This window comes from Camelus dromedarius, chromosome X, assembly GCF_036321535.1.
Source record: "Camelus dromedarius isolate mCamDro1 chromosome X, mCamDro1.pat, whole genome shotgun sequence".
In the NCBI taxonomy this organism is placed as follows: Eukaryota; Metazoa; Chordata; class Mammalia; order Artiodactyla; family Camelidae; genus Camelus; species Camelus dromedarius.
In genome coordinates this window covers 34844626-34865174 of record NC_087472.1, presented here as the reverse complement: position 1 = coordinate 34865174, position 20549 = coordinate 34844626, and the positions used below count along the sequence as shown (strand labels likewise).

The following is a 20549-nucleotide window of genomic DNA, read 5'->3' as shown; positions in this document are numbered from 1 at the left end:
GACTTATGGTTGCCAGGGGGCCGGAGGGTGGGAAGGGATAGACTAGGATTTCAAAATTGTAGAATAGATAAACAAGATTATACTGTATAGCACAGGGAAATATACACAAAACGTTATGGTAGCTCACAGAGAAAAAAATGTGACAATGAGTGTGTATATGTCCATGTATGACTGAAAAATTGTGCTGAACACTGGAATTTGACACAACATTGTAAAATGATTATGAATCAATAAAAAATGTTAAAAAAAATAAAAAAAAATTTTAAAGTTTGGGGCTTACATTTAGATCTACAATCCATTTTATTTTTTTTATTTTTTTTAACATTTTTTATTGATTTATAATCATTTTACAGGTTTAGCCAATATTTTGTCAGGTTTATTCCTAAGTGTTTCATATATTTGATGCTATTATAATCATGTTTTAATGTCAATTTTCAGTTGTTCACTGTTAATGTATAGAAATGCAATTGATTTTTATATATTGAACTTGTATCATTAAGCATTACTAAACTCGCTTATAGTTCTAGCAGCTTATTTTGTAGATGTCATAGTATTTTTTACATTGTCATCTGTGAATAAAGACAGTTTTACTTCTTCCTGTCAAATCCAGATGCCTTTCCCCCCATGATTTATCACACTAGCTAGAACCTCTCGCATAATGTTGAATAGAAGTATAAACGTGGACATATTTGCATTGTTCCCAATCTTAGTGGAGAAAGCAGTCAGCCTTTCCCCATTAGGTATAATGTTACCTATAGGATTTTTCATAAATGTCCTTTAGCAGATTGAAGAAGTTCCCTTCCATTTCTAGTCTGCTTTGAGTTTTTATCAGGAATGAATGTTAAGTATTGTCAAATTATTTTTCTGCATCTATTGAGATAATCATATTTTTCCCTTTTGATCTACTAATCTGATGAATTATACTGATTGGCTTTTGAATGTTAAGCCAACCTACCATTCCTAAAATAACCTGTACTTGGTCATAATGTCCTATCATTTTTATATACTGTTGGATTCAATACCCTAAATTTTTGTTAAGAATTTTTGTGTCTGTATTTCCAAAAGACATTAGTCTGTGATCATAATACTTGACTCATAGGATGAGTTAGTAGGTAATCCCTCATCTTCAGTTTTCTGGCAGAGCTTGTGTGGGATTGGTATTATTTAATCCCTGAAATGTTTGGTAGATATCACCAGGGAGACTATCTGGCCTTAGAATTTTCTTTGTGGGGAGGGTTTAACTACAAATTCAATTTAAAAAATCAATATAGGACTATTCAGATTATCTATTTCTTCTTCAGTGAGCTTTGGTAGGTTATATATTGCATAGGAATTACTAAAGGTGTAGCCAAGGCCTTGCTACAGATGGGCTTTCTGAAATCACTTTTGCATGTCATTTTGCCGAGAAATAAAAAGAAAAGTAGGTGGATTTCAAAGCAATGAAACATAGAATCAGAGACAGAAGTACTGGACCACTTCTTTGCTTATGGGCTTTGGCTAAGGCCAAAAAGTTTCAACTGGAGTTTAACTTTGCTTGTGATATATAGTGCTTTTATTTCATTTAATTTTTTTAGCATGTTGCTTTTTAAAGTCTGTTCCCACCAACCAAGCAGACTACTGGACTAGTTTCTATTTTCTGCATATGAGAAGGGATTAGGGCTGTTTCTCCTAATTTTAGAAAGGCAGGCATACGTGACAAGTTGGTTTGTCTGGCTCACCCTGCAAGCAAAATTAAAATCAACTTCTGAAAGGATTTACAGCTTAAAATTGCAGCCATAAAATTAGGTAAAAGTAACATGCTGTTCTTGGCAAATGAAGACAGAGATCCTAGTCTGCTATTTACTGGGTTTTGTACTTTGGGGAGGGGTTCCCTTTCGTTTTCCTTCTAGTCATGAGGGATGGATTTGCCATGAACCATTCTATTTTCCTGCTTTAGATCCTCTTCCCCATGTCATCTCTCCTCATCTCTGAGTAAGCAAAACATCTTTACTCTCATCTATATCAATAGGCCTTAAGGAGGAGGGTATAGCTCAATTGGTAGAGTGCATGCTTACCATGCATGAGGTCCTGGGTTCAATCCCCAGTACCTCCACTGAAAAACCAAATAAATAAATAAACCTAGTTACCTCCTGCTTGCCAAAAAAATTATATCAGTAGGCCTTAGAGACTATCTATATCATGAGCTAAATAGCTAGCTAAAAAAATTATCTTTATGGAAACAACTTGTATTTGTTTCACTTTCTATCTCCTTCTAATAGTTGCTACTGCTGGTAAGTCCGCATGGACTCACTGTCCATCTTAACTGGGCATTTGTTAGATTCTCTTCCAAGTGCAAAAGACAGAAATGGCAGTGTCCCTGATCATTTGGGGTCAATAACAGATGAGACCGTCTGTCAGGATATTTCCAGCAATCTGAATCCTGTGTCCTGGAATCCCAATCCTTCCTATTCCTGTCGGTTCAACTCTTAGAGAACTTATCAACTCTTCCATCCTAATTGAGGCTACCAACTAGTGACTCTAAGGGATTTTTTTTTTCAACTTGGAATGATTTTCCTAAAGACATCATATTATAAATAAGCCATAAGGCTCAGGGCCAAGCCACTAAAGCCCATGACACTGTATGCCTAAAGTCTAGTAGCAAGAATAGGCTGACAGAAAGGAAGACATGCGTCCCCACTGTGCCTTGCACAGCTGAGGAACCTGAGGCTCAGCCTAACCACTCAGAATAATCTTGTAGATTTTTATTAGCAACTGTCACAATTTCTCTTAAGCGGTCAAAAGGAGAGGCTGGTTAGAGCAGGCAATGAATACCATAATGAAACATCAATCATGCTACTGTTGGAAAAGAGGGAAGATAAAATTTTAAAAAGGACGTGTGGGGGAGGTGCCAAGATGGCGGAGTAGAGAGACTCACAGCTCTCTGTCTTCCACAAATACACCAAGAATTACATCTACAAACCTGTTGAATCACGCAGAACACCTACTGAACTATTGCAGAGTGTCTCTCCCTTCTAAATACAGGAGGATTCTCACAAAATCCAATAAACAAGTTCATACTGTATAGCACAGGAAACTATACTCAGTATCTTGTAGTAACTTATGGTGAAAAAGAATATGAAAATGAATATATGGATGTTCATGTATGACTGAAGCATTATGTTGTACAACAGAAATTGATACAACATTGTGTACTGACTATACTTCAATTAAAAATATATACATATATATATACAAAAAGAAAAAAAAGGATGCATGAATGGATGTATTGTATATGAATTATAGCTCCATAAAATTGTTATGAAAAAGAAAAGATGTGATTAGGATTTCCAGAGAAATGGATGGGATATGAAAAGCATTCCATGAAAATGGAATAGCTGATAAAAAGACCTCTATGAGTAGAATATTGGAGGTGATAGGTTGGCCTGCAATGGTAGGTTGAGCCTGGTTTACAGGGTCCCTTAAATGTTGTGCTTGAATTTTGAAGTTTGCAGGTAAGAGGGGGTCATCAAAGGTTTTGGAAAGAAGACAGGACATAATTACATCTAAGTTTTAGAAAGGTGTCTCTTTACCTCTTCCAATAAATACTTCTTTCCTCTTTTGATTATAGTTGTCATTCAGCTTTAAGTTCCTTGAGTGCAGTCAAAGTTTTCCAAATACCTCTCTGTCTTCCACAGTGCCCAACACAGTGCCTTTGTACATAGCAGGTGTGCATTAAAGGTTATCCTCAAATCAGTGAAGTGGACTTGTTGTGAGAAAGCCTTGTTCTAGCCTTGTCCCTTTCTGGTCATGTCCTCTCTATTGAAATAGGCGTTTGATTCATTCACTTCTCCCCATCTGATCTCCATATCCCTTGTTCAGGCCACCATCTTCTCTCACTCCAACTCTTTTAATTGGCCTCTCACCTCACTACCGCCCCCTCCTGTTCATTAGCTATACTGCCACTGGAGAATTTTTTTCTAAAGTGCCAATCTGATCATGTTACTCTTTGCTTAAAATTATTTGTTCAGTGACTTCCTGTTGCTCTGAGGATTAAACCAAACCTCCCTATCATGGCCTATGAGACTCTGCATGAGCAAGTCTTTGCCTGCCTATACAGCAAAATCTTCTGTCACTCTCCCCTTTACTTTCCTGTTTCCGTCTCTGTGGCTTTCTTTAGCTTCTCTTGTGTGCCGTGCTCTCTCTCACCACAGAACATGTGCATCTTTTGTTCCCTCCACCTGGAAGCTTCTCTGCCTCACTCCCATCCCTTGACCTAGTTGATGCTTCCTCTTCTTCAGACTTCAGTTGAACTACAGTTTCTTAAATAAACCTCTGATCCCACCGAGGAGGCCAAGTACCCCTGTTCTATGTTCTCACATCCTTCCATTGGTCTCCTTTGTATCATAGAGCACAACTATAATTAAAAGGAGCAAGTCTATTGTATTTAGCAGGATACTCCCAGGGCGTAATCCAGTGCCTGGCACAGAGTAAGCACTCAATAAATATCTGTTGAATGAAGAAATCATCCTTATGTCTTAATGACAAACATTATAAACATTCATAGCATCCTATTTTTCTCCATCACACTTCTCACAATTATCATTTTTTAGATATTTGTGTAAGTATGTATCTTTATCTTATATGAGACTATAAGCTCCATGGTGGCAGGGACTATACTTACTTTTTAATTCAATTATATTTTACAGACAAAAAATGTGCTGATTATAAATGTATAGATTCGTGCATTTCAACAAATGTGTACACTCATAAGCATCACTCCAAACAAGATATAGAACATGTCCTTTATCCCAGATGGTACCCTTGGACCCTCAGTGAACCTCACCCTCACACCCCTGCAGAGGTAACCACTGATTTCTATCATCATGAAACCATTCTGATTTCTGTCGTCATCTATTCGCTTTGCCTATTCTAGAACTTTGTATAAATGGAACTCTTACTGAATTTGTGCTTCTGTGCCTGGCTTCTTCCACTTAACGTAATGTCTGCAAGATGCATCCAGGCAGTTACACGTATCAATACTTTGTTCAGTTTTTAAATTCCTGAATAGTATTCCATTGTACAAATATACGACAGTTTGAATATCCACTCACCTCTTGGTGGAAATTTGGGCTCTTCCCACTTTGAGGTTATCATAAGTAAAGCTGCTATGTGAGCATTCATGAAAAAGTCATATTCAATTTTTTTTAATCATCATATCCCCAGCACCTAGCCCAGTGCCTGGTACACAGCAGGCACTCAATAAATATTTGTTGAATAAATGAATGAATGCGATCCTTCCAATGTTAGTTATAACTGTTCCTTTCCTTCCTGCTTTGGAAACCATATTAGAAGGCATATAAGTAAGAGTGACTCAATTACAGAAAGAAATTTGAATGCCTTCTTAATACTTTAAAAAGTAAGTGGCAGAGTTTGTATTTTAAATATTATTACCCACAATTACTTTAGACACTCCTCACAGCTGAACCTGTCACACCAGTGTGTCACAATGTTACTTGTAGGATTTCCAGATGAAATATAGGATGCCCAGTTAAATCTGAATGTCAGATAAAGAAATAGATTTTTTAGTATAAGTATGTCCCAAATATTGCATGGAACATATTTATGCTAATCTGGGACATATTTATAAGAAAATATGCTGAGACATACTTATTGCTTTTCTGAAATTCAAATTTAACTCTGCATCCTGTATTTTTGTTCGTTAAAACTGGCCAACCTAACTACATGTGAACTGTGTGACCTCTGGTCCTCAGGTGCCTTCCAGCTTTAAGGTTCAAAGATTCCTTACTTTCTTCTAGTTTCTTTCACTTCTTTTTCTCACTCTCAGAAATGCTATTCTAAGAACATTATGGACAGCATTTAGTTTGTCTATTTGTGTGGCTTAAGCATTTGCTCAGTGAATTCACTTTATTATCTAACTGAACAGTACATCCCCTCAGGCCCTGGTTCATTCTGGTTGGCTAAGACTTTTCCAAGTGAAATCCCAAATGCCTCTCCCCACCCCCTGACCCCATCAGTTGTGTTTGTATATGCATGGGAACACAGTTGGACAGACGGAGGGAAATGCCTTCCTGAACTACTCAGCAATGTCTGGTGTCAGTTTCATCCTTAAAATGTAGGTGGTAAGTCTCACCTGGTAGGGAGCCAGCTCCTGCAGATCACTGTTTTCTCTTCCCAGAGACTTTCATTCATAAACTCACAGGGAGCTGTTTTTAAAAGGCAAATGAACACCATAGAGAGCTATATTCAATATCTAGTAGTAACCTATGGTGAAAAGAATATGAAAAAGAATATATGTATGACTGAAGCATTATGCTGCACACCAGAAATTGACATAACATTGTAAATTGACTGTACTTCAGTAAATATATATATGTACCAAAAAAATAGAAAGATTTAAACCAAGTTAATAAAAAGGCAAATGAATGTTAAATATGGGATGGGACTAAGCTTAGTTTAATGTGTGTCTGCGTGTATGTGTATGTGTGTGTGTGTGTGTGTGTGTGTGTGTTTAAATTTCAATGCACATGTTTTGTTTTAGAATTGCTCAAAGCCAGACTCTGTTTTATTAGCACCAAGTATGAAAACCTAGGATGATGCTAGAGGGGGCCTGGCACTAAGATTTTGAGTCAAACCTGGGTTTGAATTTGTGTCACTCCCAAGCTGTGTGACTGTGTAAGCAAACTATTAAACCTCTTTAAACCTAAGTTTCCTCATCTGTAAAATGGTGGTGGTAACAGTGCCCTCCTCACTATTGGGACACTTCTGTGAGGTAACAAAATTGAAGTACTTAGCCAGGCACATAAGAGATGCTCAGTGAGTGGTACCCATGATTATGAATGTGGCCCCAGGACAAGTTCTGATCCAGACAAAGAGGCCTCTCTTGGTTTCTGGACTCTGAGGCAACTGACAGGAAATGGAGATTATAAAAGGGCACCTCGGCATCTCGTATTCTTTTTCTTTTAAGGAGTTTAGCTTTGGGCTGAAAAGAGAAGCCCTGACTTTGAGTCTTCACTTTGTCACTTAACTAGCAAGTGATACCAACTCTGAGACTTTGGTTTATTTTTTTTTAAATCTGAAAAATTTACATATAATCATTCTTTCTTTGTTTCAAAAGTAGTTGTGAGAATTATATGGATATACAAGTTGTTTAAAAAGTGTACAAACAATACAAGCTATTGTAAAGTAAGTAAACAAATGTTGATAAAAAAGGCAAAAGAATAAAAAAGCATCTGTCAACATCATCTTTCTTTTCCTGACTTCCCAATATCAAGCTAATTCCTGGAACTAGTAGCAGTGGGTTCAGTGGAGGAAAAATTGACACAGAGAGTGAGGATAACTGGTTTCTTATCCCTACTCTGATACTTAACTTCCTGTGTTGAGGAAGTCACTAACAGCTGAGCCTCCATTTCCTCATCTTTAAAATGCAAATCAGACATTGAGTGATCACCTATCAGGTAGACACCGTGCTAAATGCTGTAGTTATAAATAATACCAGCCAACATATATTGAGCATATATGTGCCAAGCACTTTGTTAGGGGCATAATCTCTAACCTCATTCACAGAACCCTATGAAGTCAAACATTATTATCCCTGTTTTATAGTTGAGGAAATTGAGGCTTAGAGAGTTTAAATTCATTTGCTTTATGGTGAACAAACCAACATCACTGCAGAGGAACTTACTGTCTAGGGGGATAGGTGAAGATATAAAAGAAAGCATTGTTATATTGTATATGTGTGTATGTCACTATATATAGCTATACATCTAAAACACTTATTTCAGATTTGTGGTAGAAAATCAAATGAGATTTGGTGTGAAAGGAGTTTTGAAGGAATCTGACATTATTAAAACAGAATAATCTTATGTTGTATGAAAACAGGATTGAGCAGCCATTTCAACAACCATTTACTGAGCTTATTCAAGAAGTATCTATTAAAAATATATTTAAAAAGAAGTCTCTATTATACTCCTAGTAGAGCTGTCCTTTTTTGTACTAGGTAGAGTATTAACAGGACCTAGCCTCTTTACAGCACCGTCTTTCTTCTGAGACCTGCTCATAATTCTAAAACCCACACATTTCTTCAACCTCACCAGGATCAATCATCCATTCACTCTACTACCTTTTTCACTGCCTCTTACTCACCACCTGTGCTCACTTCCTTCTTTAGGAAGCCCAGATTCCATAGCCTATCATTAAAAATCACTTCTTCTCATAAACCTTTGAGTCCCTTGCCTCTCTTTTTCTTTAGTATTCTCACTTAGCAGAACCCAACCATGGTTAAATCCAACTCTTCTAATCTACATCTGTACCCAACCAGCTTAAGGCTAAAGAGAACCTCACAGTATTGATGACTGGTCTTCCTTCAAGTCCATGGTCACTAACCTCAAGTGGACCCTTAGAACTGCATTATAGTTCTTCCATATTTCCCTAATTCTCCTTCCTGAAATTGCTCTGTCCAGATCATCACAATGCTAACTCCATTGGTATGTTCTTATCTTGTCTTACTTGACTTATCTACAATTTGGCACATTTTATCACACTTTCCTCCTTGAAATACTTTCTTCATTTGCCTTCCAGGACCTTTCTCTATGTTGCTTCTCTGCCTACCACACTGGTACTCCTTCTCTGGTACCTCCCCATTTTCCCTTAACACTGAAGTGCCTCCGTGATCAATGCTTGGATGTCTTCTTTTCCCTTTATCTACATTCCTTTCCTTGGTGACTTCATCTAGTCTTGTAGCATTGTATAATACCAGCGATGGCAGAGATGGTGCTCGTCATATAATCCGTGTTATCTCCTATTTTCCATACTATTAGGTTGTCCAGTGTGTGTAGTTCTTCTTAAAGGGAACATGAACACAATCATGGGCAATTAGCAACAAGTATTAACATCTAAGATGGTGGAGTTACTACACAAATCTAGCTTGGAAATCCAAGTCACCTTTGAAAGAAAGCCACTAAGGAGAGCTGCCTGTCCTTCATCGGATTGTGACACGAAAAGAAGTAAACCTTAGTTGTGTTAAACTATTGAGATTTAGGGTTTGTTACCACAACTTAGATGAGTCTATACTAAGGTATCACGTGTACATCTCCAAGCTAGCCATCTTTCTTGTAATCCAACTATCTATTCAATTTCTCCAGTTAGGTGTCTAACAGACATCTCGAAACCAGAATTCCTGATGCCCCTCCAACAGTTTTTCCCAGACATTTTTCATTATCTGAATAAATGAGTTTCATCCTTCTAGATGCTTAGTATAGCAACCTGAGTCACCCTTGACTCCTCTTTCAGTTACATCCCATATCCAGTCCATCAGCAAATCCTAGTAGCTCTACCTTCAAAACATGTCCAGAATCCTCCCACTTCTGCCAGTGTCTACAACTGCCTCTCTGGTCCAAGCCACTGTCATCCTTCTGCTGAACTACCATGTCAGCCTCCTAGGTGGCCTTCCTATGTCCATCCTTGCCCCACCACAGTTCACATGGAGCTGACGTGTCACTCCTATGTTCAGAACCATTCAGTGTTTTGTCAGAGGCAAAGTTCTTACACTCTGGCCCCTGCTACAGCTCTGGCCTTATGACTTACCGCTTTCCCCTTACCCACTCCAATACTCTGGTCTCACTGCTGCTTGGCCAAAACATCAAGCATGTTCTCTCATTGAATGCTGTTTCTCTTGCTCTTCCCTTTGCCTGGAATACTCCTTCCCCAGATTACCAGGGAGCTTGCTCCCTCATTTTCTACAGCAGGGGTTCTCAAACTTTACTGTGCATCACAATCACCTGAAGGGCTTTTTAAAACACAGATTGCTGGGCCCCACCCTAAATTGTATGATTTAGTAGATCTGCAAGAGGGGCAAGAATTTGCATTTCTCACAGGTTTCCAGGGCTGATGATGCTGACCCAGGCACCATGCTCTGAGAAACACTGCTCTCTGCTCAGAGGTCACCTTTGGGCAAAGCCTTCCCTGACTTCCTTATATAAAGTAGCAACCTAACCCCAACACTTCCTATCCCTCTCCCCTGCTTTATTTTCCTCTATAACACATGTCATTGGACAAATATGGATGTGATATTTATTGTTTACTGTTTGTCTTCCCCCCAGATTATAAACACAAGAGCAGGGACTTGGTTTCACTTGTGGCTGTATGATGCAGCCTCTATCCCTCATGTCTAATACATTGCTTAGCAGATAGTAGGTGCTTAAGAAATACTAGCTGAGGAGATGGTCAAAATAAAATGCTGCACAGCCAGCCATCTGTGAACTAAGCTTCTCGAGGAATTGCTCATAAACATAACTCACCTTTGCCAACCATCCAGTCACTCCAGTTAAGCTGCTCTTAGAGTCCGTCTTGCTTCCTGGGTTACCTTCTGTGTCATGGTCATCTCTGCCACCACTCATGCCAGAAAACACTGGTGATGCCTGGAAAAGCATATTGGCTTGTGGAGGGGACACTGTGATGTAACTATTTCAGGAACCCAAAGAGAGAGGGAGAATCCCAGGTGGACCTGACCTAACACTTGTGACTTAGTTGTTCGGAGAACAATTATTTCACAACCCTTTCTGGAGTATCCGCTGGTTCATGGGATGTAGAGAAGAAGAAAACAGAATCTGTTCCCAGTCTGTTGGCAGATCCAAGTAGACTGAGGCCAATAAGGAAAAGCATCATCAGCAACGAGGAGGGAATAAAAACTTCTGCCTGAAATTGCTGAGAGGGAAGAATTTGGGAGAGTATTCACCAAGAAGATGGTGTTTGAGCTAGGCTTTAAGAGTGAGTAGAAGTTTGGTTTGTGGTAAATGGGAAAAGGGGATAGGGAGGTCATTTTAGACAAAGGAACCAGCATCAGCAAAAGGATAAAGGTGTGAGATACTAGTCATATTTAAAATATTTACATAAACATCAACAAATCCAAATAGATGTCCTAACCAAGCAGAGTGGACATCTGCCATAGATAATCCAGCATGACCATGTCATTGCATACCATTTGACTATCAGCTCCAGAGAGAAGCCAGAGTGTGACAGAAATGCTGAATAGAGTGACATAGCTAATATTAATGCAGTAATAGCTGACACTGAGTGTTTACTATAAGCCAGGCACTGTGCTTTGCATGCTTTATCTTATTGAATCCTCCAATCAACACCTATATGGTAGATACTGTTGACACCTGCATTTTACAGGTGGAAAGTTGAATATCAAAGGGAATAAGTCACTTGCCTAAGGCCACCCAACTCAGAAATATTAAAGCTGGGATTTAAGCCTATACAGACTGACTCCAGAACTTACGTGCTTAACAAAGGTATACTGCCTCAGGTAATGGCTAGAAAGTAGTGGCCTCACTAACACTGTGGGAATATACAAAGAGGTCAAATAGGTTGACCTTTCCCTTACAGACATCACTGGTTGAGGAAACAAGACTCTCAGCTATGCAACTGAAGGAACGTTGTAAGGACTGTCCCTCAACAATGTGTGACACTTGCCCAGTGAGTGGGACATACATAGAGTGCAGGCTGTGTCCTTTCACTGAACTGGAGTGGTCATGGAAGAAATGGAACTTGAAATTGGTCTTGAGAGGTATTGAATAGAGTGAAGAATGTGGAATTAGGTTCAGAAGTGTTACAGTCTACTCGCTAGCAGTGTGACCTGGGCCAAAGTAATTTCCTTCAGTGTTCTCATGTGTACAGTGGGGGATTTGGATTAAACTAATGGTTCTTAACTTCAGCCTTCTACTCCCACGGGAAATTTTGGAAATTGTGGGGCTGTCTTTAGTTGTCCAAATGACTGGAGGAGGCTCTTAGGTAGGCACCAGGAATGATAGATGCTCTGTACACTATGAAGAATTGGCCTGCATCCTGCCCTACATTTAGAAGACCTCTGGACATTCATGGAGGTGAAAACCCTGTTTATAATTATCTGAGCCTAAAACATAACCACACTTTACATATTGAAATGATTTTTTTATGGTTTTATTATTATTGATTAAAACTACCCAGTAAACAGGGGGAAAGTAATAGCTCAGTGGGAGAGCACATGCTTAGCATGAATGAGGTCCTGGGTTCATTCCCTAGTACCTCCATTTTTTAAAAAAAAAAGGAAAAAAAAAACTACTCCGTAAACAAAGGAAAGATTGAATTTTATCCCCAGAACATTCACCATTTCAGAGAACCAGTGCAGTAATAGCAACTCCGTTCATGGTACTTGAGTCAGCAATACCACATCCCAGTGTCTTTCTGCTTCAGCAGGCTGTGGCATTCCTGGTGATTCTGCATCAAGCTTCTAGCCTTTGGTGAATTTCATTACTTTTTTTTTATAGAGCTATGTATGATCATTTACATATTGATACATATTGTTTTGGGGGGGAGGGATAAATGAGGAGTTTGGGATTAACAGACACAAACTGCTGTATATAAAATAGGTAAACAACAAGGACCTACTGTATAGCACAGGGAACTATATTCAATATCTTGTAATTAACTACAGTGGAAAGGAATCTGAAAAAGTGAATATGCATATATATCTTAATCACTTTGCTATACACCTGAAACTAACACAACATTGTAAATTAACTCTACTTCAATTAAAAAAATACCTATTGTTTCATTATAAGTGACTTTTTGTTTTTTCTTTGCAATACAATTATGGCATAATATATGCTTTTACAATTATTGTTTGCATCTGTATTATAACTTATTCCTATGAATTTCTTTCCACAAGAGCAAGAAAGAATAATAAATATTTATAATAAAAAATAGTGTGCTGGTCTGGTAGAGTTAAGTACCACTGTATTAGATGATCTTTCCCGGCCTTTCCAGTTCTAATTTTCTGTGGGTATAAGGAGTGGTTGGCTTTTAAGAGGAAGGGAGAGAGCATTCCAGGGTGGGAATGACACCAGTGATGTGGCCTGGTTGAGCAGGGGTTGGAGTGTCCCCAGACAAGCCAGGATAGGGCAGAGACTTCCTCCGTGCTTGGTCTTGCCATGTTCCCTGGAAGCCACTCCTTTTATCCCCCCCCACTCAGTGTAATTGAAGACTCCTGGGGGAACTGCCAGGGCCAGCATTACAGGAAATTGCCTTGTGGCCAGTGGGGCTTCTCTGGTTACTTTCCTCAGTGACAGAGGACAGTGATGGTTTCCTGTCTGTTAGCTGGGTGTCTTTGCCTCCTTGTTCTGCCAAGTTCCCAAGAAACCTTAGCTTCTGCTCCTTACATTTTTGTGCAGCTCCTGTTACTGGAATTTTTTTCCCCTGTCTTATCCAGTTCCCTTGCCTCTGGCCTCCTCGCTCCATGCTAGAGATCTGGAAACTTTTGGTCCATGACAGACAAATATTATGGGACACCTAAAAGGCATATTGTTTGGAATTAGGCCATAGCTCCGAACAGATACCACTTCAACTTTGACAATGCCTGTTGAGTCCTCTCCCTTGAAGGTGATGGATTTATCATCTAGTAACATAAGAGTTTTTTCTTCTTGCTCATTATATGTGTTCATTGAAGACTGCTTGGAAAAGACAGAAATATATGGAGAAGCAAATAGAAATTATCCATCGTCACAAGAAATATGGTACTTGACATTAGACAAAGGGGACACAGCATAGGTGAGGGTTAAATTCAATGATGCTCTGTCTCCCTATTCTCTATTCCATGCCAGCCCCTGTCTTCCTCCTCACACAGCACCTCTTGATCTCACCCTTAGGAAAACTGGCCTGTCCTCTATACCCTACAACAGAGGGCAAACTGGAAAGTGTACAATAACACTTACCATGTCAAAGGCATATAAGAGAGATAAAATATCTCATATCAGGAAGGTGTTTGGAATCTAAAATAGCCATATTTTGTCATAGCTCTGCCATCACTACCTTATTACCGAGGTGTTGTGGTGATAAAGTGTTGTGGGAATGTCTAAAGAGATAAGAGACCATCTCAGAAATCTGCAGCACTCCCAGGGAATTAGGAAAAGGCTCACAGTAGAAAGAGGCAAGAATGATGAAGTGTGAGGCCGGCTCATAAATATGCCTTTCTCTTTTGAAAAAAAAAAAAAACAGCCAACATTAAACAAAAAAGTTGGATGATACTAAATCCATCCTAGTGATAAAGTTCTCATTACAGATAATAGTTAGAATTTATGTTTTGCTTTTTTTCCAAGGTGGATAGGGTCAGAATGGCAGTTTCCTCATTTCTGAGTCTTTGCATTGAGGCTCTGGTAGACAGAAGACTTAGAAAACACTAAGGCATAAGAGTTAAGGTCAAGGTTTTGGAGTTAGTCAGACCTGTGTTCAAGTCCCAGCTCTGTGAGCTCATCAGACACTGTTTACATGCCATTCACTGTTTTGGACACTGGGGATACAATGTTAGACAGCACAGCTAAGGTCCCTGCTTACATGAAGCTTACATTCTAATGGGGCGAGACAGAATGTTTAATGTTGAAAACATCATGATATGATTGGAAGTAACTGAGGGCCACTTTAGGTTGAGTGGTCAGGAAAGGGCTCTTTGAGAATAGACAATTGAACTGAGACTTGGCTATGAGAAGAGGCCAGGGATCAAAAATATCTAGAGGAAGAGCATTCCAGGCAGAAGTAACGACTGGGGCAAAGGCCCTGAGGCAGGAACAGGCTAAAGTTTTTAAAGAATAGAACGAATACCAGAGTGACTGAAGCAGAGCCAGGCAGGGAGAGATTGAGGACATGAGGTTGGAGCGTCAGCCCATGTCAGGTCAGGTGGGGGCCTTGTAGAAATTCAGCTCGTCGTCATCATCATCCTCAGAGAACAGAGAAGAGAAAAAAAGTTAGAGAGTTTGGGGGATACTGTACAGTATCACCTGAGGAATTTGGGTTTGACTCACTGGGCACAGGGGTGTCACTGTAACGTTTGAATGGCGGGCTAAAAGTGGAGGCTGAGAACGACTCTGAGAGCAGAGTGCAGGATGACCATTTTCATCGAGCATGCCATTTCGAGCACTTGAAATTCTCCCCAGTTCTCTGCTACAGCCACTGCTTTGTCAGTGAGTGCAAATATCTAAGTCCAGTGGGAGCCAGGGAGATGTCTAGAGTCTATTTCCAGCCCCATGGAAAGAAACTCTTGTAGTTTGTGACTAGAATCTCTACCAATGAAGGAGTATCTAAGTCACAGTTCCCAAACCAGCTACCAAACTGGCTATTTAGTGTGATACGGACCTAAAAGGGTGCTAGCTTCAGATGACTTTTTATTTCATGTGACTCATGACACCATCAAGTGGGATGATTAAGCCACTTTAATTTATTTGGTTAAGAGGAGTGTGGCTACAGGTTCTGTTCCTGGGCAACATTGCTTCTTGGTTCACATGGTTGACTAATATTTTTCTTTTCTTTTCTTTTCTTTTCTTTTTTAATAGGGAGAGAAGAAGGCCTATGGAAAGCCATGCGGGGGCCAAGACTGCAGTGGGGGCTGTAAATGCTTTCCTGAGAAAGGAGCCAGAGTAAGTTCCTTCTTTCATTGTTGAAAGACAGATAGTCACAGGAGCTGGTATCTGAAGTGTATGTGTGTTTTCTTTAGAATTAAACTGCTTAGAATTTACTCTCATGACCTTATGGAACCAGCAAAGTGATGAGGACCAGCTGGAAGGAGCTTTGCTAATGAATGATAGACAGAACTAGATTGGTCAAAGTTTCTGAGGGACCAGGGAAAGGTTTCCTTCGTTGACTCAATGCCAAGGTTTCCTCAAGGTTTCATCTGGAGTATTTCCAAAAGCCAATTAGGTTGTGCAGAACCAGATGATGATATGTTTGTAGATATGTGTAAATTTTCATAGCTCATTTGTATCCACTTGGTTCTTTCCTGCCTCTCAGGGAAACAAGTGGTGCAATTGTTATCTACAGACTAAGGATGTGATGCATCCAAAATCAAGGGTACAGGGTAGCTGTGAAGTCCAGAAATCTAGGTGACTACACATAAAGATTGATTTATAGATATTATATTAAAACACAGGATATGTTTTAAAACATTTAGTGATTTATTCAATGTATTGTCCTTTAATAGCCATGCCCAGTTCAAATGGTTGTGCAAACTGCAATGAACACGGCACACTGACACAGCATGTCTATCAATCCTCATATATACATATGTGATGTGTTGCCTCAGATGATTAGTAGTTTTGATTTGCCCTGAATAAACCTGCATCTTTAGTATAACTCAGCAAAAGTATTCAAGGGGGTTCACTCTGTAAAAAAAGATAAAATCTAATCTACGTTTTCAGAATTTATGGCCACCCTGTAGAATTCAAATCTTCTGACTTCCAGCCTTGTATTTGCACTCTCATCACATTCAAACAAGCCGAAGAGCTGACATTGTCAAAGGAGGGTAGCATAAACAGGTCAACCAAACCCTCAAAACCATAGCCGAACAGGGAACAGAGTGACCGCTCCACCTCCTTCCTTCATTATCTTCCATTTGCAGTAAAGTGAAATGTCAGACTATGCCAGAATTTGAAGGAAAAGTATAAAAAGCCACCTCTTCATCAAAAGGGACCAGACCTATTATACATGAAAAGCATAGACTTAGAAAATCATAAAATATGAGAAAGGGAAAGTATCTTAGTGAGCCTCTCATCTTATCCACAGATTGTACTGGAGAAACAGACCCTGAGAAGGAAAATGTCTTCCCAGGGTCACACAGCAAATTGATGACAGATTCAGGCTATTACTTGGGTCCTTTGATTTCTCACCTATTTACTTTACTCACTGCTGCCTCGCATGGGAGTCATGTTCACTATAGCCAAGGAGGCCCACGTTCTTGCCTCTGATCTATAACCAGGAAACACTTTAGGAAAATAGAATTCTACAACAAATATATGAATATGTTCTTAAACAACAGCAAGTAACACAGACAAAGCAAAAGTCTCCCTTGATGCTCTGTCAGTCTCACTATTGCCTTTCTGGTTTTTTTCTGTGTATCATCAGATATGTACAAATATATATATATAAATAGTTTTGTTTTCTGGGCTTTTTTCAAACTATTATAAGTAATATATTTTCTGTGCCTTTTTAATTTATTTGTTTGATCACATGATATGTCTTTAAAATCTTTTCCTCTACTCCATAGTTTAAGTTAGCCATTCCCTTTTGATGAACTCCTAGGTTGTTTCCAAATTTTTGCTATTTTTTTTTAAATGGAAATGCTACAATGGAAATCCTTGAACAGGCCTCCTTGTACTCATTTCTAGCATAGATACTAAGGATCAGAATTACTAGATATAAGGGTAATAAGTTATTTTTAGTGTTCAAAACTTGCTCAATTACCCCACAGAGTATCTATTCTAATTTACACTCCCATCAGCATTGTACAAGGGTGCCCACATTTCTACATCCTTGCCAGCACTTGATATTTTTGCTAATATGGTTGAAAATCATCCCAATTCCCAGACTATATGTTAAGTTTAAGCATCTTTTCACATATTCATTGCAAGTTTGTATTTCTTCTGTGAATTTCCTGGATGTATCCTCTGCCCCACTTTTCTAAGGGGAGATTCTTACTGATTTACTTTACCCCTGCAAAGATATAGCAAATGCAAATAGCCCAAGTAGAAGCAGATGAGATTTGAAGTTTGAGGCAAAAGGACATTTCCTGATGGGTTGTTGTGGGGGGACAGGAAGTTGGTCAGACCCTGCAGCCAGGGAACTGAGAAGCAGCTCTGGACCATTAATGGGGTTGGGGAGAATTTAAAAGTAGAAATTCTTATATATTTTGAATAGAGGTCAGTCCTACACCAGGCAGACATGCCTATGATGACCTCATGGTTTCACCCCTGGCTGAGATTTTGATCTTTGAAGATAGAAGGCAGTGGATTTCCTCTGTGAGGAGCTCTCATTTGGATTCCAAACATCTGGAGCCCTAGTCTGCCTTCTCCTTTGAAAACATGAGTGGTTGAAGGGGTGTGGGACGGAGAAAAAGAGAATATCACCACACAGATTTTTTTCTTCAATTTTTAAAAGACTTGATGTCCACACAGTCAAATATGTTCCTAAAAGTTTATTTGTGAAGCCTGAAATTTCTGGGAACGTTTGTCAAGGGTATTGAACAAGACCAAGCTGTATTTCATGAGTCAAGTGCACTGATGTCCTATTTCCCAAATACATCAGGAGGCCAGTGCACATGGGGGCCGAGCCTGTGAACACGGATGCTTGAAGCTGCCGGCGCGGCCAGGTCCATTTCAGACATCCTCCCTACCCTCCTGCGTTCCCAGGGCCAAGCAGATTGTTTAAACTGGCCCCAGCACTGTTGACCCTGCAGGGCAGCCCCTCAGTACCCCTTTTGTGCAGATGTCAGAAAGATTTGAGACTGTTTTCCTTAGCTGAGAAGAGGGCCCCATTTGGATTTCAAGCTGTTCCTCTCGAGCTCTGCGAGCTGGGAGGGGAACGGAACGTTGGGTCACCCCTGAGATACGCTGCAGCCCTTGGCAGGCCTGCCTCCCGCCTTGGGGAGACATCAAGCACATAGCTTGCTGGGCAGTGTGTATTTTTCCTTTGCCAAAAGCCTCTTGAACTGACTAAGACATTTACACAACACCTAGCACTCACTCCTACACGACTGTGATCCAGCCCTTTTTGGCTTAAGCTCTCTCAAACCGATTTCTCGAAGGTATGCCCTGCTGGTGAAAAGCCCTTGCCGAGTGTTGGTGTGCTGCCTTGTACTATCCAAAGCATCTTCTCCCAAGGTCTCTATTATCTGTATGCAACAAACAAACTGATAAGTGACTTGCCCAAGGTCACTAGCCTGTCTGTGGCTAAACCTTACTCAGCCTACTTTAGGAGAATGTCACCTTTAAAAAAATGACCCGCCTAGTAATGCTTACTAAAGGTGTCTTTTTTCCCCCTGGACACTTAAATTTGGAATTAATATTTCAGTTGTTTTTTTTTTTTAATGGCAAAAATTGTGTTGTTTGTTTTGTTTCTGTTTTTGGTTTTTGATGATAAAAAAAATTAGTGTTTGACTTCCAGCTTTCTTTCATGGGAGTAGGTGTGATTATCTGGAAGAACCATGCTTTTGAGTTCTTCCCTTCCCTGGTATTTTTTTTTTTCCTGCCATTGGATTGATCAAATTGTTCTAGGATGACATCTCCATCCCTTCCTCTTTTTTTCCCCGACTGGATTTGAAAGCTGTCTCTGCATTATGCTACACTGCGTGTGTTCGAGTTGGGAGCAGGCGGGACTGTTTGTTTTGTTCTGAGCCTGCCGTTCCTTAATAGCATTTCAGAGTTTGCCCTGTTTTAACAGTGTTCTGGTGTTTATATACAGCATGGAGAGCTCCTAATTATCCATGCCATCTAAGAATGCGTTGTCGCAGATAATCCCCGACCACAGGGAATGTTTGGATTCCCCCCTAGGTAAGGGCTGTTTGCCCCTATTTTATGGCTTGGGAAGCCCTGTCCTAGCTGGAGAGTTTATGAGGCTGGCCTGCAACAGCCCAGGTTTTCTTAATTCCTTATCTCCTGCCTGCATCCTGCTGCTTCTCTGTCACAGAGTGTGTTTCCCATGAATTCCAGAGCCCAGATACATTAACCACCAGCCCTTCAATTTACTCTCCTCCTGCAAACAGCTGACATTCCCTGTGTCAGCTGACTGGTGCCATGACTACCAAGAGGCCTTTCCATTTTCTCCCGAATTAGGCAATTCCTGTGGTGTGTACATCTTTCCCGTCTCTCTGGGTACCCTCCCCCGTACCCTGGCCCTGACCCACTCCTACCACACACACCAACGTCCTTAGCCTCTACTGCTCCAAAGCAAAAACTCATACTGTGCGTGCCCTCCTTAGGTGGCCGGGCTTCAGCTGCCTGCACTCGAGCATCTGGCCTTCTTTCCCACTTGCTGCTCAGTCCTCTGTGGGCTGGCCTTGCTGCTGACACTGGTCATCACTAACCCACCTGTTGCCAAAACAATGGATATTTTTCATTCTTATCTTCCTTGACTTCTCTGCTGCACGAGACACCTCCTTCTTTCCTGAAACTCTCTATTCCCTTGGATTTCATACTGCTGTTGTTCTCTCCTGGTTTTTTTTTTTTTTTTTTCCTATTCTGATTGGGACTTCCCAGGGTTCTAACCTCATGCTATTTCTCTTCTCACTATAGGCCCCTCCAGGGTGGTGTCGTATATTCCAAGGATCTCAGCTCCCACCCGTACAGTGATAGATATCTGATCTCTAGTTCTAGCTCAGACCTTGCTCCTTAGCTTCAGGTCAGCATTGTCAGTTTCTTGCTGGATACCTCTGCTTGGAGTTTCACTGGCACCACCAGCATGTATTACACAGAATTCAACCACCAACCCCCAGCAAACATGTGTCTTCCTAAGTCCCACCTGTGTCTTCCCCATCTCAACAAATGGTACCACCAAGCACTCCATTGCTCAAGCCAGAAGCCCAGAAGTCATTCTTGCCTTCTCTTTCCTTTCTCCACTATCACCTCCAATTCATCACCAAATTCCATCCATTTATCTTCCTAAATAGAGCTCAAATCCATCCACTGTCCTTCATACCTATTTCTCCAATCCGTGCCTGTATAATTTCTTGCCTGAATGACCATAATAGCCCCCAG

The 20549-nt window shown here is 40.2% G+C and overlaps 1 protein-coding gene and 1 non-coding gene across 2 annotated transcripts in view; both read left to right on the top strand.

Annotated features, from left to right (window-relative positions):
* The window catches only part of COL4A6 (collagen type IV alpha 6 chain), a 264531-nt gene that overhangs the window by 102996 nt on the left and 140986 nt on the right, over positions 1-20549 (top strand). Inside the window, exon 3 of the mRNA XM_031446146.2 lies at positions 15360-15443. Within this exon, the coding sequence (XP_031302006.2) occupies positions 15360-15443 (84 nt within the window). The remainder of the gene's footprint in view (positions 1-15359; positions 15444-20549) is intronic.
* Positions 2019-2092, top strand: TRNAG-ACC (transfer RNA glycine (anticodon ACC)). The gene has a single exon. It is a non-coding gene; the product is annotated as a tRNA-Gly (tRNA).